The 18,598-nt window shown below is 41.7% G+C and overlaps 1 protein-coding gene across 1 annotated transcript; it reads left to right on the top strand.

Annotated features, from left to right (window-relative positions):
- Positions 1 to 1,172: 1,172 nt before the first annotated feature.
- On the top strand, positions 1,173 to 17,238 carry LOC311000828 (segment polarity protein dishevelled homolog DVL-3-like). The gene is made up of 15 exons (XM_083991680.1): positions 1,173 to 1,717; positions 3,402 to 3,471; positions 6,310 to 6,425; positions 7,167 to 7,279; positions 7,833 to 7,968; positions 8,688 to 8,778; positions 8,891 to 8,960; positions 9,145 to 9,284; positions 10,272 to 10,348; positions 10,471 to 10,538; positions 10,641 to 10,790; positions 13,097 to 13,228; positions 13,882 to 14,049; positions 14,740 to 14,943; positions 16,277 to 17,238. Exons 1-15 carry the CDS (start codon positions 1,557 to 1,559, stop codon positions 16,633 to 16,635), a joined length of 2,055 nt encoding a protein of 684 aa, XP_083847806.1. The 5' UTR covers positions 1,173 to 1,556; the 3' UTR covers positions 16,636 to 17,238.
- Positions 17,239 to 18,598: the final 1,360 nt, after the last annotated feature.

The raw sequence follows: 18,598 nt of genomic DNA, 5'->3' as shown, positions 1-18,598 counted from the left end.
GTGGAATGTAATAATTGTAATTTCTGTGACCTAGATATTGAAACTCTTGAACATGTATTTTTTGATTGTCATTGTATTAGAACTTTTTGGGGATTTTTTCAAACCTGGACCTCAGAAAAGGACGCTCAAGCACCGATCCTAAATTTCAACACTATTAAAATAGGGGTTTTGATGCAGGATAAAAAAAAAGAGATATGCTATATAACACTTAAATTATTTTGGCAAAATATTTTATCCATAGATGTAGATTTTCAAACAGCACACCACTGTTTTTAATTTTTTTGAATGAGATGTTTATTTTCAAAAAGTCCTTAAAACATATCAAAACGAAACAAGCCTTAGCCTATGTGTTTATGAAAAATTGACTATACTCTGACTGTGTATTTTATTTTTATTTTTATTTTTTCATTTGTGGTTATTTTTGTATTATCTGCTTGGTCATGTTGGCCACATGTTGAAAGAAATTTTTTGAATTTTGTGTATTTTGGCTACATATTGACGGATATATTTTGAATTGTGTCTATGTTATGCCGGATTTTGTTAATAAAAATTTGAGATTGAAAAAAAAAAAAAAAAAAATACTCTATGCACTGCAGCCTATGACTGCAGCAGGAGCAATGTCCCAGTGATGATCTATGGATGGTCTGTCAAATAAGGTATCCAAAATGGTGAACATTATTTTCACTATGGCAAAGTATCATATACACAAGAATAAATGGAATAACAGCAAGCCCAACATAAACTGTTTTAAGAATGAAATTAAAAACTATATAACATCCCTAATATAAAGGTGTTATCAGAGGAAAACCAGTCCATAAATGAGTTGTATGAAACAATGTCAGAGTCTCTTGCTCTTTAAGTTTACAGTCCTATGTTGAAATGTCAACCCCTGTAATTATTATTTTATTTTATTTTGTATTAACTGTTTGATATGTTGTAAGTGTGTACTGTTTTAAATGCAAGCAAATGTTTTTTCCTCAAATGAGTTCAAATTGGAATGTATGACATTGTGAATTTGAAATAAAGCTTTGAAATGAAAAAAAAAAAAAGAAAAAAAAGGAGCAATGTCCCAGGAAAGCTGTCACTTCCCTCCCCTCCTGTGGATGGCGCCCCTCCAAGACAGGCTTGGACCAATCTGTCCAGTTTCGTGTGCAACAAAGTGTGAGCTTGGCAGCTAGCGAGAGGAGAAAACCGACCCTGCTGAGATTGTTTATCTTTCCTGCGTATTCAAACTGCTTTTCGGTCATTTTCCCCCAGCGTTCAGCGGTCTGTTGGAAGTTAAATACAACCGGGAACTACCGTGATTCTGTCTTCGGACGGCGGTAGGACGCTCTGTGGAGGAGCGAGGTGCTTTTTGAGCAGAAAGACAGGCGAGCTGGCGTAGAGGAGAGAGAACCACAGCTACGCAGCGCCTCGGTCGGTCGGTCGGCCAGGGCGAGCCGGGAGGACCACGGCACTGCCGCCGCTAGCGCCACGGGGAGTCGGGGCCCGAGAGGGAACCTGCCAGGCCCTCGGCTTGATGCACCCTGCCTACCTCGCCTTAGCCGCAGTCCGAGATGGGGGAGACCAAAATTATCTACCACCTCGACGACCAGGAAACACCGTATCTGGTGAAACTGTCGGTGCCGGCGGACAAAGTCACTCTGGCAGACTTCAAAAACGTCCTGAAGAAACCAAATTACAAATTCTTCTTCAAATCTATGGACGATGACTTCGGGTAACTGTTACACAGCCAGGCAGGGGTTTATTATTGTGTTTTAACGCGGAGTCAGCGCGACGTGCCCCGGGTTTCCCCTCCGTTAACGTTAGAGCAGCGAGATTAACAGTTAGTTAGTTGGTGGCTCGTGCAGCTGGCCTGTCATCAGTTCTACCGTTACCTGGTTACCGGTCGTTACGTTAGCTAGCTACGTGCACTGCAGCAGTTCCTTTGTTAGCTGCTAGCGACGAGCTCGCAGCGTTAGCAGGTCTGTTTAGCGTCTCGACCCCGTTTGTTTACATTGCTTGTGCGGCTAGCTTATGCGTTTTTCAGTGCCTTGACTTTGTCTGACCAAGTTTGGTATTTGTCAGTTTCACGAGCACCGGAGAAAGTCCTGGGTGACATTTTGAGCACTGTTTTTTTTTTTTTTAGATAAAGTGGGGACCGAGGTAGTTGACAAATTCGCCAGTTTACTTATTGACGTTTACCGCTGTCAGTAGCCGGCTAATGTATTGACGGTGTGTGCTAACAGGCTAATGTCAGAGTGTGAACGGCAGCTTCAGTCGGTGAGTCCGGCAGGCCCCTGCTGTTGTTGTCTGTTAGCCCGAGGAATGCAGAGTTGAACACAGGAATGCCCTGTTCATCACCGTGGCAGCTTTATGAGCATGTCCTTTTGTGTTAAAACATGGCTGAACAGGGCATGTTCCTCCAGACAGTGCCTTATACAGAGTAAAAGAAAAAGAAAAAGAGGGAGATGAACTGTTTTTCAAAACAGTTCAGCCAGATTTCCAAAGTTGTTTTTGGCCAAAGTCAAACTAGGGTGGGGCAACAACTTCTGGACCTTTGCAAGTGGGAAAGAGATGTTTTGAAAGGACCCAGGGCTATTCGTGTTGTGAATAGTGGATGCTCTGTAAATAGACAATTGAAACCTTTACTCTAAACCTGTGTGTATAGATTGAGCAACCTGTCAGACTGGAATAGAGGCTCGAGCCCATGTTTACCAAGACTTTCAAAGGAAGTCTCGTCTGACCATCACTTTTCCTGCTTTTCTTAGAGGCACAACTAACCCTGTCATGACCAGCAGTGAGGCACTTGCTAAATGTGTGCATTAAGCATAGACATCTGATTCTTGTAATCCGCCAACCCACTGTAGATTGCAAACTTTTCTGAACCTTTTTGAGGTATCTATCTATCTATCTATCTATCTATCTATCTATCTATCTATCTATCTATCTATCTATCTATCTATCTATGATTTTGTAGGAACAGTGCTCACACGTGTTAATATGTGAAACATGTCTAATCTAAATTCAGTTCATCCGAGTTATGACAGTGGTCAGCATGTGGAGTTTCTCTCGACCTCTCTTTGGTTCCTCAGATATGTTGTTTTCTTATCTGTAGTTATATTTTACCATCCAGTCGAGTGACCACAGACATCAGCTACAACCAGCAAGGCAGTTTGATTTTTTTGACAGGTTGTAGGACATAAATTTGTATTATTGACCTGCTGTCATTACACAATAGCCAGGGCTGACCCAGTCAGGCAGTATAACAATGGTGAAGTAAGTGCACAGTGTCTGTCTTGGCTGATGGAAGTGTTGCCCATCTCCACTGCCCCAAAAAGCAGCCCTAGGTTTTATTGCCTTGCGAGAGTGCTTTTTTGTTGCTTAAGGTTTACTGAAACCAAGCTTTGTTCTCTTTACAGGGTGGTAAAGGAGGAAATATCTGACGACAATGCTAAGCTGCCCTGTTTTAATGGACGTGTGGTGTCATGGGTAGGTTCAAATACATCCAGGAGTCATTTTTCTTTTTTGTTTGCTTGTTGTTGTTTGTCTGTGTTCACTATATTTGTGTGGCAACTGTGTGTGTGTGGCAACTGTGTGCGTGTATGTACATCAGTGTTTCCCATCTGTCGGCGAGTGACCACAGCCATCATGCTCCATCTCTTGGGAGAGGCCCATACATCTGCATGATAATATCATTATCACATAATGATCCAGGCTTCAGCACGCACATGGAAACTTCATGCTGTTTTTTTGTTTTTTTTTAATATTCTTGTTTGTGTGCACTTTTTAAGAATATGTGCTGTTTTGTTTTCATGTTATTCTACAAGCTAGTCAGCACATGCACCACACACATACATGTGCTTGCATGTAGTGTCTCATTTAGGGGCTCTGAGCAATAATTCTCCTGTCTCCATAAGAGACATCTGGTGCCGGTGCACAGTCTCCCTTCCTCTCTCTTCTCGACATTGAAATTGGATTAAGAGCAAGTGAAATCACAGGATAGGAGGAAAATACCCCATAACAAAGAGCCTCACTGCATGTCATCTAACAAGAAGATTGAATCTCACAGGGAGGGCAGAATAAAGTTGAGGAAAAGAGCACTCCGTGTCTTAATGCGAAAGGCCGATGTTTTTGGTTAATTTCATACACTGTGGTTATAATTATAGACTTTATTGGAGAGTCATCAGCACAGTGTTATTGCTGAATGTTTGAGGCTATAATCCAGTGTACTTGTCCTACTGTGTCCCTGTGTTGTGGTCATTTTCATTAGACTGTCTGGAGGTTTGGTTGGCTGTGGTTCAATGTCAGTTCCTCTCTTTGTGTGCGTGTGTGTGTGTGTGTGTGTGTGTGTGTGCGTGCGTGCATGTTAATATGTTTGTTATCTCAGGGGGGTTGTTGAAATGTTCCATGCACAATGAAATGTTATTTCTGTTGCAGTGTGTCCCATTTGTTTGTCGCCATGGTTCATCTGTTGTTTCAATGGCCTGATTGATTGTTCTCTGGGGGTCTGAGGGCCTGGCTTACTATCACCACACCACATCATCACAACAGGCCAGCACCCTGACTCTGTCCTGTTGTGCTTTATTGTCAGCTGACCAAGAGATTTTCTCTATCTAATTATTTTCTAATACTTGCACCTCAACTGTCTGAATGTACAAATCAAATTTACTCTTTCCCTTTCTACACACCAAAGTACACCATAAATGTAATAGAACAAATACTAACTGCACATTGATATAAATTAGATTAAAAAGTTAACTGTAATCATTTATATTTTTATCTTCTCTGGTCATGCCCCAAACACCAAAGCAAATTCCTCATACTTGTAAACCTACTTGGCCACACAACCCTGGTTCTGATTCAAACAAATATATTACATTATAAATACATAAAGTGCTTATTTAGTTCTTTTATCGGTCCAAATCTTTTATCTGTCTATATAACCACTTGCTTGTATTGGTATTTCTAAAGAGGTGATTGAATTTGATATTCTTGGTATAATCATTATAAATCGATCGCCCTAGTACAAGAGGTTGGTAAAAAGTAATTTCTTACACATAATACTCCTTTTTTCACCTTGCAAAGCTTCGGTTGGTTAAAGTCATCTAAAATTGGAAAATGACAAATATTGAATGGTTTCAGCTTCTGAAAAGTTTAGATTTATTGCTTTCTTTGTGCTTAAGACATTTGGACACAGAAAAATGCTTTTTGAATTTACTACAGTGGGTTGTGGGAAATTGTGTTGGGCAGTTTTGACAGTTTTACTGTACGATTTGTCAGTAATAAAAATTAATGTTTTTTACTTAGCCCCAGGGAATGGTACAGCTGAACATGAGAGAGAAAACACATCATGTTTGATTAACTTGATGGATGTGGTCGTGATAACATTGACTGTGATTCTAGAAACATGAGATAAAGCAGCCTGTGCCTGCTGTGTAAATGAAATTGAGCAAGATTATACAAACAGCTGTATTTCTATCCTACAACACAACAGGCACAGTAATGAAATATTATTATGCAATGGCTGTGAATATCCCAGCTTTGAGATTAACAGCTAGCAGATTTTAGCCTTTTTAACAAACCATGTGCTTGTTCATAGTGAAAACGGTCTCATATTGATCTCGTGTTAACTGTTTAACTTGTTTTGCATGCAGATTATGTAAGTCTATGCTTCATTTCTACTCTGGACAACATCCAATGTGCTGCAGAACCCCAGGTCCACAGCAGAATGTAAAAAGGGAAGAAAAAAAACCACCTAGAGTGAGCAGAACTAATGTTCACTGGAATGTGTTTGAAGTGAAAAAAGATGGAAACGTAAACAGCAGCAGAATATGCCAATAATAAAATATACCGATGATATAATTCAGTCATGGTCCACTGAAGCCCACTTTTTCCCACACTTTGGTAACTGTGGCAACACCGTCAGGTAGACAAACCACAAGTCTTCTTGACACAGGCGTTTTCTTCCCCTCCCTCTCTTAAATCCACAGCTGCCTTCGGACAGTTTTGCTCTTTCAGCAGGAAATTATGAGAAGACAAATTAATTTCTATATTTGAAGAGACTTTGCACTCGGAACTTTTTTGGGGTATGTCACCAGCTAGCAGCTGTGTCCCTCTGTAGTCATAGTTTACATACAATCTGTAAATGCTGGTAGGCCTGTGAGGCAGTTAGTGTATAGTAAGATATCCCCATCCAGCCCTTGGATAAAGCTTAGTGTAAACATTGTAGTGCTCTGCTGCCCACTTGTTCCATGTCTGTCTGTTTATTCTTCCCTCTGAGTCTTTGTCTCATCTCTCCGACTGACCTGAATTTCCATCTGTTGACAGCTGGTCTCAGGAGACGGGGCCCACACGGACACAGGCTCGGTTGCAGATAGCTTAGATCCAACACCACCCTTGGAGAGGACCGGGGGCATTGGAGACTCAAGACCACCTTCCTATCAGTCAGTACATTCATAGAAGATGTGTTTGTGTGTCTATGTATGTGTACGTGTGTCTATATATCTAATGTCTATATTTTGTGCCAGAGAGATTTTGGTTATGTTGGCTGTGTGTGTGTGTGTGTGTGTGTGTGAAAGAGAGAAATGCCATGCGTACTTTGTGTTTGGCTCACTGCATTTGTCTTGAATGAGTCCCTCTGTTTCCAAATAACCACAGTAACAGAGGAAACAACAAATTGAATAGAAAAAGTATGACACCTTGTGACTCCTGAGAAGAAGAAAAAAACCTTTTCTTCTACCCATTTGTTATTATCTCCATGCTGGAAATGAATCAGACGCCTGAATTAGTCATGCCGAGCACAGATTTCTTTGGCTCATGCTTGATGTTAACAGTCTTTTAGTTCTCATATTTGTGGGAAGTTGTGTAGTTGAGACATTTTTTTTATTTCTTAAGTATTGTATGCCTCATTTAAAGTAAAGCAGTGTTGTGTAACAGAATAGAAATGCTCACCAGACCAAAATAAGTCAATCAACACAACAACTGCAACTAATGCCAAATGTTCAACTACAGAGTGCAGCCTCAGCCTCTCAGAACACATGCTGTGATTTGATTATAATGAGAAGTACTCATCTTAAACACTTGTTTAAGAGGCTGGTCAATGAACTTAACTGCCCCGATAATGATACAGTGTAATAATAAATCTCTTTTTAATGACCACTCTCTCTCTCTCTCTCCATCTGAAGTGGGAAAGCAGCGAGTGGTCGGGACAGTTTGGACAACGACACTGAAACCGGCTCCATGGTGTCGCAAAGGAGAGAGAGGGAGAGGCCAAGACGGAAACACAGTAATGACCACGGTCAGAAAACCACCGTTTCACTCTGCGTTGTTGAGTGTACTTTATGTAACAGTTTTCTACACGTAACGATTTTTACGCATAATGTCATTTATCTGTTGGCTAAAACTCAAAATGATTATTATAACGAAGTTGATTTTCCAAAATGAGTCTCCTGAAATGCACAAATGAAAAGCTTGACCTCATGGTGTACACGGAGTGATATTACAGATGCACATCTCCAGCTTATCACTGTTTCTATGAACGTCTAAGTATGTTAGGCTTGTGCCGTGGTTTGATAACATTTGATAACTGTGGTAGCATGTTGTAGAAAAGTTTGGTTCAACGTTTATTTTGTGATTAGACAGTGATCAATCAAAACAAAAAGTTTTTAAAGATGTTATTGTTGACTAATGAATTTAGATGGCATAAAAAGAGTCTCACCTAAGTTGACCTAAGCATCCCTCTTGGTTGTACTAGTGAGATGTATGACTGTAATTGTCATCTTCTTTTATCAGAGTTTTATCTTTTATTAAACCTCATGAGTAACGTGATCGTAAATGTTGCGCCGCTGCAGGTGGGAGACAGAACGGCTACTCGTCGCGGGCCATGGGACGCGGGGGCGCCGACTACGACAGCTGCTCATCCTTCATGAGCAGCGAATTGGAGTCCACTTCCTGCTTTGATTCAGAGGATGACGACGCAACCAGCAGGTCAGACATTCAGCCTGTTCATGAGTGCATCTTCCAGTGAGAAACGGCCTTTGGCTCCAGGAATGTAACTGGAATTACAGATGATGGGTTTTGGCAGAGATTAGTACAGTCTAATTGTCTAGTGGTTTTTGTGGTCACCCCCTGGGTTCTCCTCCAGGAGATGTAGAAATATCTGCAGCCCACTTTAAGACCTCTGCTGTTCTCAGTCTAAAGGCATCTCACAGGATGTTTTGTTCCTGTTGGTAAAGCCATAATGGATCTGGAGCCAAGTTCCATTAGTATGAGTTTCCTTCTTCCACAGAAAGAAGTAGATTTTTACCTTAACAAAATGTATAAACTCTTGTGCCAATTGATACTTTGTCAGTCAGGTCATAACCTCTAAACATAGCAGGCTGGATGTTGTCTTAACAACAGTTAAACCTAGTCCTGACTCCAGGCAAGCAGGATCGTTTATTATGGAAACAGTGATTAAAGTCTTCCTAAGTGTGGGTTTCATTTGACATTCAGACAAAGTTACATAGGCACCGTTTGATTATGTCTCTGTCTACGTATTTGTATTTACGACTGTACTATTTATTTTATTTCTGTTTTTGTTTTTTAAAGCTTGATTTAGGAAGAAATGTTCATCTGACTTCATTTTTATAGAATCTTTCCTAAACGTATTGGCCGGTGGCTCATCCATAACGTCTTTACAATGTCTCTCATTGTCTCATGTTCAGGTTTAGCAGCTCCACTGAACAGAGCTCCTCTCATCTAATGAGACGACACCGCCGGCGCCGGCGGAAACCTAAGGCTTCCAATATGGACAGGGTGAGACCTCACGTACTTTGGAAGTACACAACTTTCAATCAGCTGTAGACTTGGTTAAAATGTAGTTGTCGTTTGACGGTCGATTCTTCTGACATTTCTTTCTCCTCTCCAGTCCTCGTCATTCAGCAGCATCACAGACTCCACCATGTCTCTGAACATCATCACCGTCACTCTCAACATGGGTAAGCCACCGAGCAATGGAGTTAGTGGAAGAATGAGAAGTTCAAAAACTCCTTTTACAAGATGGGAAATTGCACAAATATAAACAGTTTCCTCCCTATTGGGGTTGTGATCGTCCTTTCTGTCTTTACCTGCTTTGCTGCTGTGTCACCACGCTCTTGAATAAACGTTGTCTCCACCTCACAGAGAAGTACAACTTCTTGGGCATCAGCATTGTGGGTCAGAGCAATGAGAGGGGAGACGGAGGAATCTACATCGGCTCTATCATGAAGGGAGGAGCTGTGGCTGCAGATGGACGCATAGAGCCTGGGGACATGCTGTTGCAGGTGGGTGTGTGTGAGAGAGAGAGAGAGATAGAGAGATAGAGAGTGACACACACACACGCACACAAGAGGATAAAAAATGTGTGTTGGTAGTTACCTGGGAGCAGGACCAAGAAACTGTGCTTGTGTGAGTGTGTAATTATGTGTTGTGTTCGCATTTAGTGCCAGCACCTTGAGTTAATTGGAAGGATTTGGTAATGTGAGGGTAATCAAATGTTGTTTTTATTTAGAAAGTGATATAGATCAGTGCCACAGATGTGTTTGTTTAACAGTGTGTCATTACACAGCATGTCATTTAAGCCAATTCTTCTAATCCATTCCTCCTGTCCCTGCTATTTACATTTCCAAGCTTGCTGAGCTATCTCAACATTTTATTATACTGTGAAAAAGTGGTGTAATAAATCATGGCACTAACACTGACATTTACATGTTAAACTTTAATGTTTCTTATATTACAACCATTTACAGTGTTTCCAGTGTCCAAGATTCAATCATGTTATTGTATTTTCATTTCAATTCCTTTTACTCCTTTTGGTGATCCTTGCAGATTCATGTGCTCATCTGTCAGTTTGGTTGAATGAAAGTGGCGGTAAACGAGTTTTGGGCTATTTTGGTATTATCCCACGGGATCAACTCAAAGATCCTGAAGGGGTTTAATATGCCTCCCACCCTTAGGGGCCAATTTTTCTGGCATCACACTGTGTGAATATGATTTATGACAAGACTCTGTATTCAACTAATGTTCATATTCATCATTCCTGTAAGGCTCCTCATGTTGAAACACTTCTAGTACCCTTTATTACCACTACTGTGCAGTGGGATTTATTGGAAGGCTGTGAGGCTGTGAAAACTATGTATGTCTTTATACAGGGTTCACTTGTCAGGTCTGTCCTTTTATTGTCATATTCTGAGTGGCAGTTATCAGTAGTTTGCAGTTATGTCTTTCCTCTGAGGGATTGTAATATTTTTTTCATCATTTTTATTCTATAGGTGAATGACATCAACTTTGAGAACATGAGCAATGATGATGCCGTTCGAGTGCTGAGGGACATTGTGCACAAGCCCGGGTAAGAAGCATACTGTCCTTAAAAACATGTATCTTCTTTGATGTGTAAGAATATTATTCCATAAAACTGATGTGAAACCTATTAGTGTAACATAATTCATTGTAAACTGTGTTTATTACCAGCCCTATTACTCTGACTGTGGCCAAGTGTTGGGACCCGAACCCCCGGAGCTGCTTTGCTCTGCCGAGGAGTGAGTGTTTGTTTCTTCTTCTTTGTGTTGATTTGCTTCGTGTGACTCTGGTTTAGGTAAGGTCACCAACTCCAACTGCTTTCCCCACCTTTCAATCAACAGGTGAGCCAATCAGGCCCATTGACCCAGCTGCGTGGGTGTCCCACACGGCGGCCATGACTGGTGTATACCCCCCGTATGGCATGAGCCCTTCCATGAGCACCGTCACCTCCACCAGCTCCTCCATCAGCAGCTCTATCCCTGAGACTGAACGTGAGTGATGTCACCCCCATGCAACCGCATGTTGTGGCGTGTTATCGTGGCACCTTTACTCAAAACAACACAATCATCCTATCTTAACTCTTAGTCACAGTTTTCAATTTACTTTCATTTTGTGCTTCGGTCATTTGAATGTGCAACGCACTACTTTATGATTCTTTGTTTTACTACAGCTGCCACCTTTTACACTGTCTGTTTACATGACACTTGAAAAAACCAAATTATTGCCTTTATCCGACTATAACCGGACAACTGAAGTGCATGTAAACGTGTAATATCGGAGTTCTCCAACTCCGATTAAGACACCCAGATAATGCGATTGGAAATTGATTTTCTTCAGCGTGTATACGCCTTCATCAGACTGAAACTGGACAATGCATGTGCGCATGCTCCACAACAGAAGAGACGGCACCAAGTGGAGCAGAGAAGCCGCCCGAACCCTGGCCAAGAAAAGAAAAAAAACGGCTTCAGTGCATTTCACACAGTATGACCAGCGAGAGGATGTGTTTTATTTAAAAAAAAAGAGAGAGAGAAAGGAAGCCCGTGGACTGTCATTTGTATCCAATTTTCAGCCTGAACCCGGCCCAGACCGGGGGGCTGGTCGGGGGATTGTAGTTGAGAATTTATGAAGCTTATGAAGTTGTTTATAGTCAGTGTTTTGACAGACAAAAAGTCAACAGGACAGGGGGCCATATTAACCGCTGAAACGACACATATATTGCCGCCTGAGGAGGCGGACACCGTCAGTAATTCGATTTATGTATGCATGTAAACTGAGACAAGGATTTAGGATTAGGCGCCAAAATCGAATTTTGAGCATAGCTCGATTAAACTGTGTTTTCCTCTTTGTGGAAACAATAAATAATTTGACCACTCACATTATTCTGATATGAGACATAAATCATCCAGCATTGTTGACAAGTAAGGATTTTACTTCTTTTGAACATTCATTTCTCAAACACTTCAGAATCCCCCAACCATCAACCTCCAAAAATGCAATAATATCACTATCTTTCTCTGGCGTGTTAGTAAATCTCTGTTAACAGTGGCCCTGCCCTTTCACTGCATTCCTATGACTTCTCTCTGTTCCAGTTTTTACTGTGCTCAGCCTCACAGCTTCCATCTGCTCAGTAACTCTTGTCAAAACCAAGCTCATAACTCACAACTTTCATCCTCCCTGTAATCTTTGGATGGACAGTTGTGTTTTTTCTTTCTTTCTGGAGAAACCTGTCCTCTACTGACACACTTTCTTGGCCAGATTAATAGACATTATGGGAATTTTCCTTTCAGAAAGTTTTTCACCTTAAATCTGCAACACTTAAATGAAAAAAAGACTGTTTTTGGTGGTACACCTTGCATTCCTGTCACCCTTTTTAGAATTAAATGATGCATTTTCCATGGGCTTTGGATAATTGGCAAACTGTGTTTTTGCCAGGAGAAATTTCAAGTGCAGCAACAGAAGTGAAGTTGAAAAGGAGAAAATAAATCTGCTATCTACAACATCAATAGCCAGTGCTTTCCAAAAAAAAAAAAAAAAAGGCAATACATAATGCAGTGGATCAACCCAAAAGGTTGAGTTTTGCAAATAGAGGTATTAATGTGTCGTGACAGCAGTTTGTTTTTGATTGTTAACAAGTTGGTGGAAGCTGTAAAAAGTAGTATTCAGTATCACACTCACTGTTTTTAATGTTTCATTATTTATGGTCATGGGGCATTGTTGAAAATAAAGAATCACTGATTGAAGTGGAGCTAGATGAGGCATTGTGAGGAGGAGTGGTAACACCACAAAGTAAATTACAACACTTCAGAACACTTCTAATCTAGGAATGCAGTAATAATTATGCAAATGAGTTAGATGATATGCAAGATACAATGGTGTTTTAGCGTTAGTAAGGACATTTAATTCATTATGGTCAGGCTCTTTTTGGGCTTATATCAAACCAGCCCAGTTGTCGTCCAGTTTAAACAAAGATCAAGGCAGATCTGGTCGGATTCAGGGTCAAGACAGAACAGGGGTCAAATTCCAATCCAGACCACAGGAAACCAAATATTATTCGTGGCAAATTCCAAAACAGACCAACATTTTTGTTGTTGTCTAGATAACACAGCACTCAGCTGTTCTTTCATTTAAGACTTGTAGGAAAAAAACTGAATGCAACTCAACAGTTTTAATTCTTATGGGAGATGAAATATGTTGGATTCGAGACTGATCTGACCTGAATATTTAAACTCTGACAAGAGAATATGGTTTAGCTCCCGTCCCATGTTAACTTGTACATGTGTCTTGTGATATTCCCCAGGATTCGATGACTTCCACCTCTCCATCCACAGTGACATGGCAACTGTTGCCAAGGCCATGGCCTGTCCAGAGTCAGGTCTGGAGGTGCGAGACAGGATGTGGCTCAAGATCACCATCGCTAACGCCTTCATCGGTACGTTTGCAAAGCAGAGGGCATAGTCTAGCATGTGTTAATTCCCCATCAGTATGCATACCCATGTCTCTTTGTTATTTGCTCAGATCAGTTTGCTGATTGCTTCTGCCTTTGTTTCACTGATGAGGAAAGCCTTATTACATTTTAGAATTATCGGTTTGCTTAATTAAACATGCTCAGTTTAATGCCAGCTAGACTAAATAATCCATGAGTCCGGTTTGCTTTTTCAACTGGTTTAATCAATCATAGCTGCACATAAAGCAGTGGTATTTACTGTATTTTCCGGACTATAAGTTACGCTTTTTTTAGTAGTTTGGCTGGTCATGCAACCTTTATTTCAAACCGACTTGCGTATCAAAAATAAACGCCATGTCATCTATGACCTCAAGAGGGCACCATCCACAATCGTGACAATGGAACACTGCTACTGCTGCATCACCAAAAAAATTACACGACTAAAACCATAAAGACAGAACACAGATAAAATGCCACCAAAAAGAAAAAGTTATACTGCAGAATTAAGAGCTACATTTGGTAGTTTGACGAAAGTGAAGTCATAATATACTCGTCATATTGAAATCAGCTGCCAAACAAGTAAATGTGTAGTTTACTGTAGATGATTTCAAATAATCACCTTGGATATGTGTTGTCAGGTTCTGATGTGGTGGACTGGCTCTTCCATCATGTGGAAGGCTTCTCGGATCGCCGTGAAGCCCGTAAATATGCCAGCAACCTGCTGAAGGCCGGCTACATCCGACACACCGTCAACAAGATTACCTTCTCTGAACAGTGCTACTACGTCTTCGGAGACCTCTGTGGCAGTAAGTGCACGCTAAAATCTTTGATTAGCTAAGACAACAACTGTCCATAAAGTTTAAAGCAGAAGTGAGTGATATATTTGTGTTAATATAAGTCTTAAATAGTTATATCTTCCGACAGCAATCACTTACATAGAGTGTTTGGTCTGAAACACGGGTCTCTCAGTCCCTCTGCTCTGAGCCGAAGAGAAAACATTTATCGTATCCTACAGTTTTTATCCAATGAGGAGAGAGAACGGCATGCAGGGCTGTGTGTGCAGCCAAGGAACGCCGTGAATGTGGTGACGTAGCGACGAGGACTGTTATGGTGCGTTCAAGGAAACTCGTATTTTTCCGACCGTGAAGTGGTACCAGTTCGATCTGGTACGAGTTCATCGGTCGGAAGTTACGAGTGGCCGTTATAGTGACTTTCACCGGTAAAACAGGTCAGAAAAACACGAGTGGGTTGCCTGGAACGCTACAAAGTCGTAAGTTGTGACTTGAAGCTGTAATTTACGATTTCAAAAGCCTACCTGGAACGCAGCATTAGCGAAAACGACCGGATCACTCACTTCTGCTTTAATGACTCAGTTGTATTTTTTCTGACATATCTGTATCCTGAACTCCTGCAAAAGAAGACAAACTAAAATGTGTAAAAGTAGGTTGTTGTAACTATGGAAGTCTGAATGCCTTTTTCTTCTTCTTCCTCCACAGACATGACCCACTTGTCTCTCCATGACCACGATGGCTCCAGTGGAGGTGCATCAGATCAGGACACTCTGCCACCTCTGCCCCACCCGGGGGCAGCCCCCTGGCCCATGACCATACCCTACCAGTTCCCCATCCCTCACCCTTACGACCTGCCGCAGCCCTTCCACGGTGGACCAGGCGCTGGCAGTGCAGGAAGCCAGCACAGTGGTGAGCGCAGATTGAAGATATTGTCAATGAGAGACGAGGAAATGGGGTGAAGTGGGAAACTGTCTGAACCGTGTTCAGTATTGTAGAAGTGATATTCTATACCAAACTGTCTTTTGCATACTGAACATGTCCCTGGTGTCGAGTTAAATGTTGCTGGAGAAAGTTACTACTTCACAAAATAAGAAATGTGCACAGAGAAAAGGCATCAAAATATCATAGAAACCTTTCAAACAGCTGGATAGTTATTTTCCTAATTATCTGTCTATATGCTGCAAACATTACGTTGCAAGTTTTCTAAAAACATATTTAAAATATGATTCTTCAGGCAGAGCTCCAGAGTTTCAAAAAAGGCAACGCAAGCTACAGCTTAATTTCTCATGTAAGATTGCACCGCGGGATTTAAAGCAATACTATTTCATTTTGCTGTGTTTGATATCTCATTGGCCGTCTAACCCAGAGGCACATGAGGTTAGAAATGTAAGTGTTGTCTCCAGACTTTCTCTACAGTCGTAGTAGGTCCAGGGCATGTTTGCTTACTTCAAAGACATTCGAGGACACAGCCTGGCTCTGTCTAGAGTGAAAAATATTCCTTCCAGCAGCTCCAGAGCTACCTTATTTACATGTTGTACTTGGTGTATTGAGTGTAGAAAATAGAAAGCCAGACGTTGTGGTTTTAGGAGCAGTTTGCTTATGTAACTGAGATATTTACTGACCAACAACAGCTGGGCCCACTGACTGTTCACAACATCTGGGATGCCCTGTTCCCATTTTATGGTTGAACACCACAATGCAACATGAATTATTTACAAACTAACAACATGTAATAACTAAATTACTTTTAATGGGAGATAAATATTACTCCACTGCATTATTGATGTCCCACACTTCTCCGGCAGAGGCAAAAAGACTTAACTGATACAGATCTGGATTTGATGTCATTTGTTGGAACAAGCATCCATTGCAATATAATAAGTTCCTTTTCCTCATATAAATTTCTAGGGTTTTAAAGATACTAAAGAACTTGCTGTCAAAGCAAGGAGGCTGTTTGTGGTAATAAAATCAAAACATGCAACTGCCTCCGGTAATGGCGAAGCCGTTTGGCCTGTGAAGGCAGAGATTTCTCCGTGACCGTTTGTGCATTAGTCATGAAGCTCTCCTCCTGAGAGTCTCCCACTAACTGGGTCAGGGCTGTCTTCGTCACTTCACTGGCACCCAGATGGGGGAGGGAGGCTCATGTAGGTCATGCAGATTTCATTTTTTTTTTTAAATGAACAGTACATGCTTGTATATCACTCTTGGATAATAATCATTGTCTCTTCTGGTGTGTCCACAGGAAGCAGCGGTTCAAACTGCAGCAAGAACGAAGGCCGGAAGTCTGGTGGCAGCGGCAGCGAATCTGAGATCAGGAGCCACCGAGCACCAAGCGAGCGCTCGGTGGCTCCCCCTAGTGAGCGAAGTGTCCGCAGCTCCATCAGCCACCGCAGTGCCAATTCCCACTCGATAGCCTACGGGCCTGGCCTCGTCTACGGTCCCCCCGGCCTGCCCCCGCAGCCCCCGCATCTGTCTACTGCTGCACCGGGCGCCCCACCAGGCCGAGAGCTCGCCTCTGTGCCCCCTGAGCTCACCGCATCCCGCCAGTCTCTGCGTATGGCGGTGGGGAACGCCGGAGAGTTCTTTGTTGATGTGATGTGATGTGATGCAGGCTGTAGTAGGCTGATAACAGAGTAGCAGATTGGGTCTTTGTCATGTCATTGTAAGGCTGAGAAGGAACGGCAGGACAAGGACAGGAAGGAGGGAAGATTGCAAAAGCTGTAACCCAAGGCTGTGATTCCACTTTTCCTAAAAGCATGAATGGAACCAATCCTGCTGTGTATGATGAGAGAAAATGCTCCTCCTCTCTTGTGCTTTTCTTCCTAGTTGTAGTGGCCATACTTTCTTCAGTGAAGAAACCCCCTCACTCCAGATGGAACCAAAGCGCCTTTCTCATTTTCCGCCCCTCAGTGGGGAAGAGTTTCTGTGAGGACAAAAAGCGAGAGAGTGAGAGAGAGAGAAGGGGGGTAGTGGAAACGGACTGCTGGGGAAGATGACTCAGCGCTTTTCTACATGGATGTTTTTCATTTGTTCTTCTCTTCACTCTTCCCTCCTCTCTGCCTTCCTTATCTAACACTCTCTGTCCTCCCCCACCCCTGTCCACGTCCAAACTGAGAAAGAAGCCTCTTCCCTCCTTCTGTTCTTTCAATTCCCACTTGCTGACCTCTAACAAGAAAAAAACTGAAAGAAATTTGAAATGAACACTAACTGTTAACCTTATTCAAACTTTTTTTTTAATGTTTGCTTGACTTCAGAGAGAAAGAAATGGAAAAATTTGTATGTAGTGCAAGAGAATCGCAGTCCTTCTTACTGTAAGAATGCATTTGTTTTATATACGTAGAGGGTCACAACTAGTTTCATTTCCCAACGCTAAACGTGAGCATTGAGCTTCAAGAGTCATTTTTACACTACACAGCTGCATTTTTCATCTGTTAACCAGAGCATTTTCAGACTCTGTCTTGTGACAATGTATAGTGGAAAAATTTCTTACCATGTCTTTCACACTACTCTTTTATCAAGGAAAAATGTCTTTTTATTTATAAATATAGTTTTATGACTTAACATTGCTGCTCTGTGTTATGTTTTTCTTTGAGTGTGCGCGCATATGTTTGCAAGGCAGAGCTTTGCAGCCGAGCTGCCTCCCCCCAACCCCCTGCACCTGAGGTCATATTTGCATTTAAAAGCAGTGGATTCCAGACTGTCCAGGAGCAGGAATGTGAAGGTTAGGAAATCTGGTGCACAGATGTGTGTGTGTGGGCTGTGTGTGTGTGAGAGAGAGAGAGATCAACCTGTGTACATTTGCCTCCGAACTGAATGACCCCATGCAAAATATTCCCTGTATTTAGACAAGAGAAGAACAAATTTAATCCAACTTGGACAAAAACAAGTTGATTAAGATGGATTCTATATAGCAGATAATAAAACAAGGACACCCACCCACATAAACACAGAGAGGGAGATATTTACTACAACCCCAGAGCCAAGATTGTTTTCTTGTTGTTATTCAATTGAAGTTTTCGGTCCATCTCTGGAACTAGTAATGAATCCCACAGTTTCTGAGCAGCATTTATTAACTAGAAAAAGATAGCATTTCCTGCAGAAAATGCGTGTGAATGCTGAAAGCAGCTGAAGAAATTGTTGAATCAATGCTAAATTAGTTGACGAAACTGCTAAAGCAATGTTGAAAAGACTAATGCTAGAGTAGAGTAGAGAGTAGAGGAATACTTAATTCATCCCTAGAGGGAAAAAGCTGAAACATATAACTTGTAGTGTGAGATGAATGCCTTTTTAAAGGTAAAAAGCAGTAGAAATGCTAAAGGGAGAAGAAAACATTGAAATTCTGCTTAGTGTTCCAGCATTCACACTAATTAAGCAAGCTGGATACACGCCAACGCAGTCCCGGGTCTGTTTTAACACGGGAGGCTGGTCCTATGTGCTTCCTCTTGTAATGTTAAGGCTCATAAACGTAAATTTAAACTCCCATGAAACAAATAACCGACCGTGGAGCTTATCATAACAAGGCCTGGGTGCGGTTTACACATCGCTCCAGTGCTGCCGCGCCTTT

Source organism: Trachurus trachurus (assembly GCF_905171665.1).
Source record: "Trachurus trachurus genome assembly, chromosome: 17".
Lineage (NCBI taxonomy): Eukaryota > Metazoa > Chordata > Actinopteri > Carangiformes > Carangidae > Trachurus > Trachurus trachurus.
Note: the sequence above shows the minus strand (reverse complement) of the source record. Positions and strands in the feature narration are given on the sequence as shown.

Bases quoted from the DNA above. Each gene is read 5' to 3' on its own strand.
- LOC311000828 (XM_083991680.1), top strand. From the start codon at position 1,557: ATGGGGGAGACCAAAATTATCTACCACCTCGACGACCAGGAAACACCG. The intron at 10,349-10,470 runs GTAAGAAGCATA...GTTTATTACCAG, and splicing joins GACATTGTGCACAAGCCCGG to CCCTATTACTCTGACTGTGG. The intron at 14,050-14,739 runs GTAAGTGCACGC...CTTCCTCCACAG, and splicing joins CTTCGGAGACCTCTGTGGCA to ACATGACCCACTTGTCTCTC.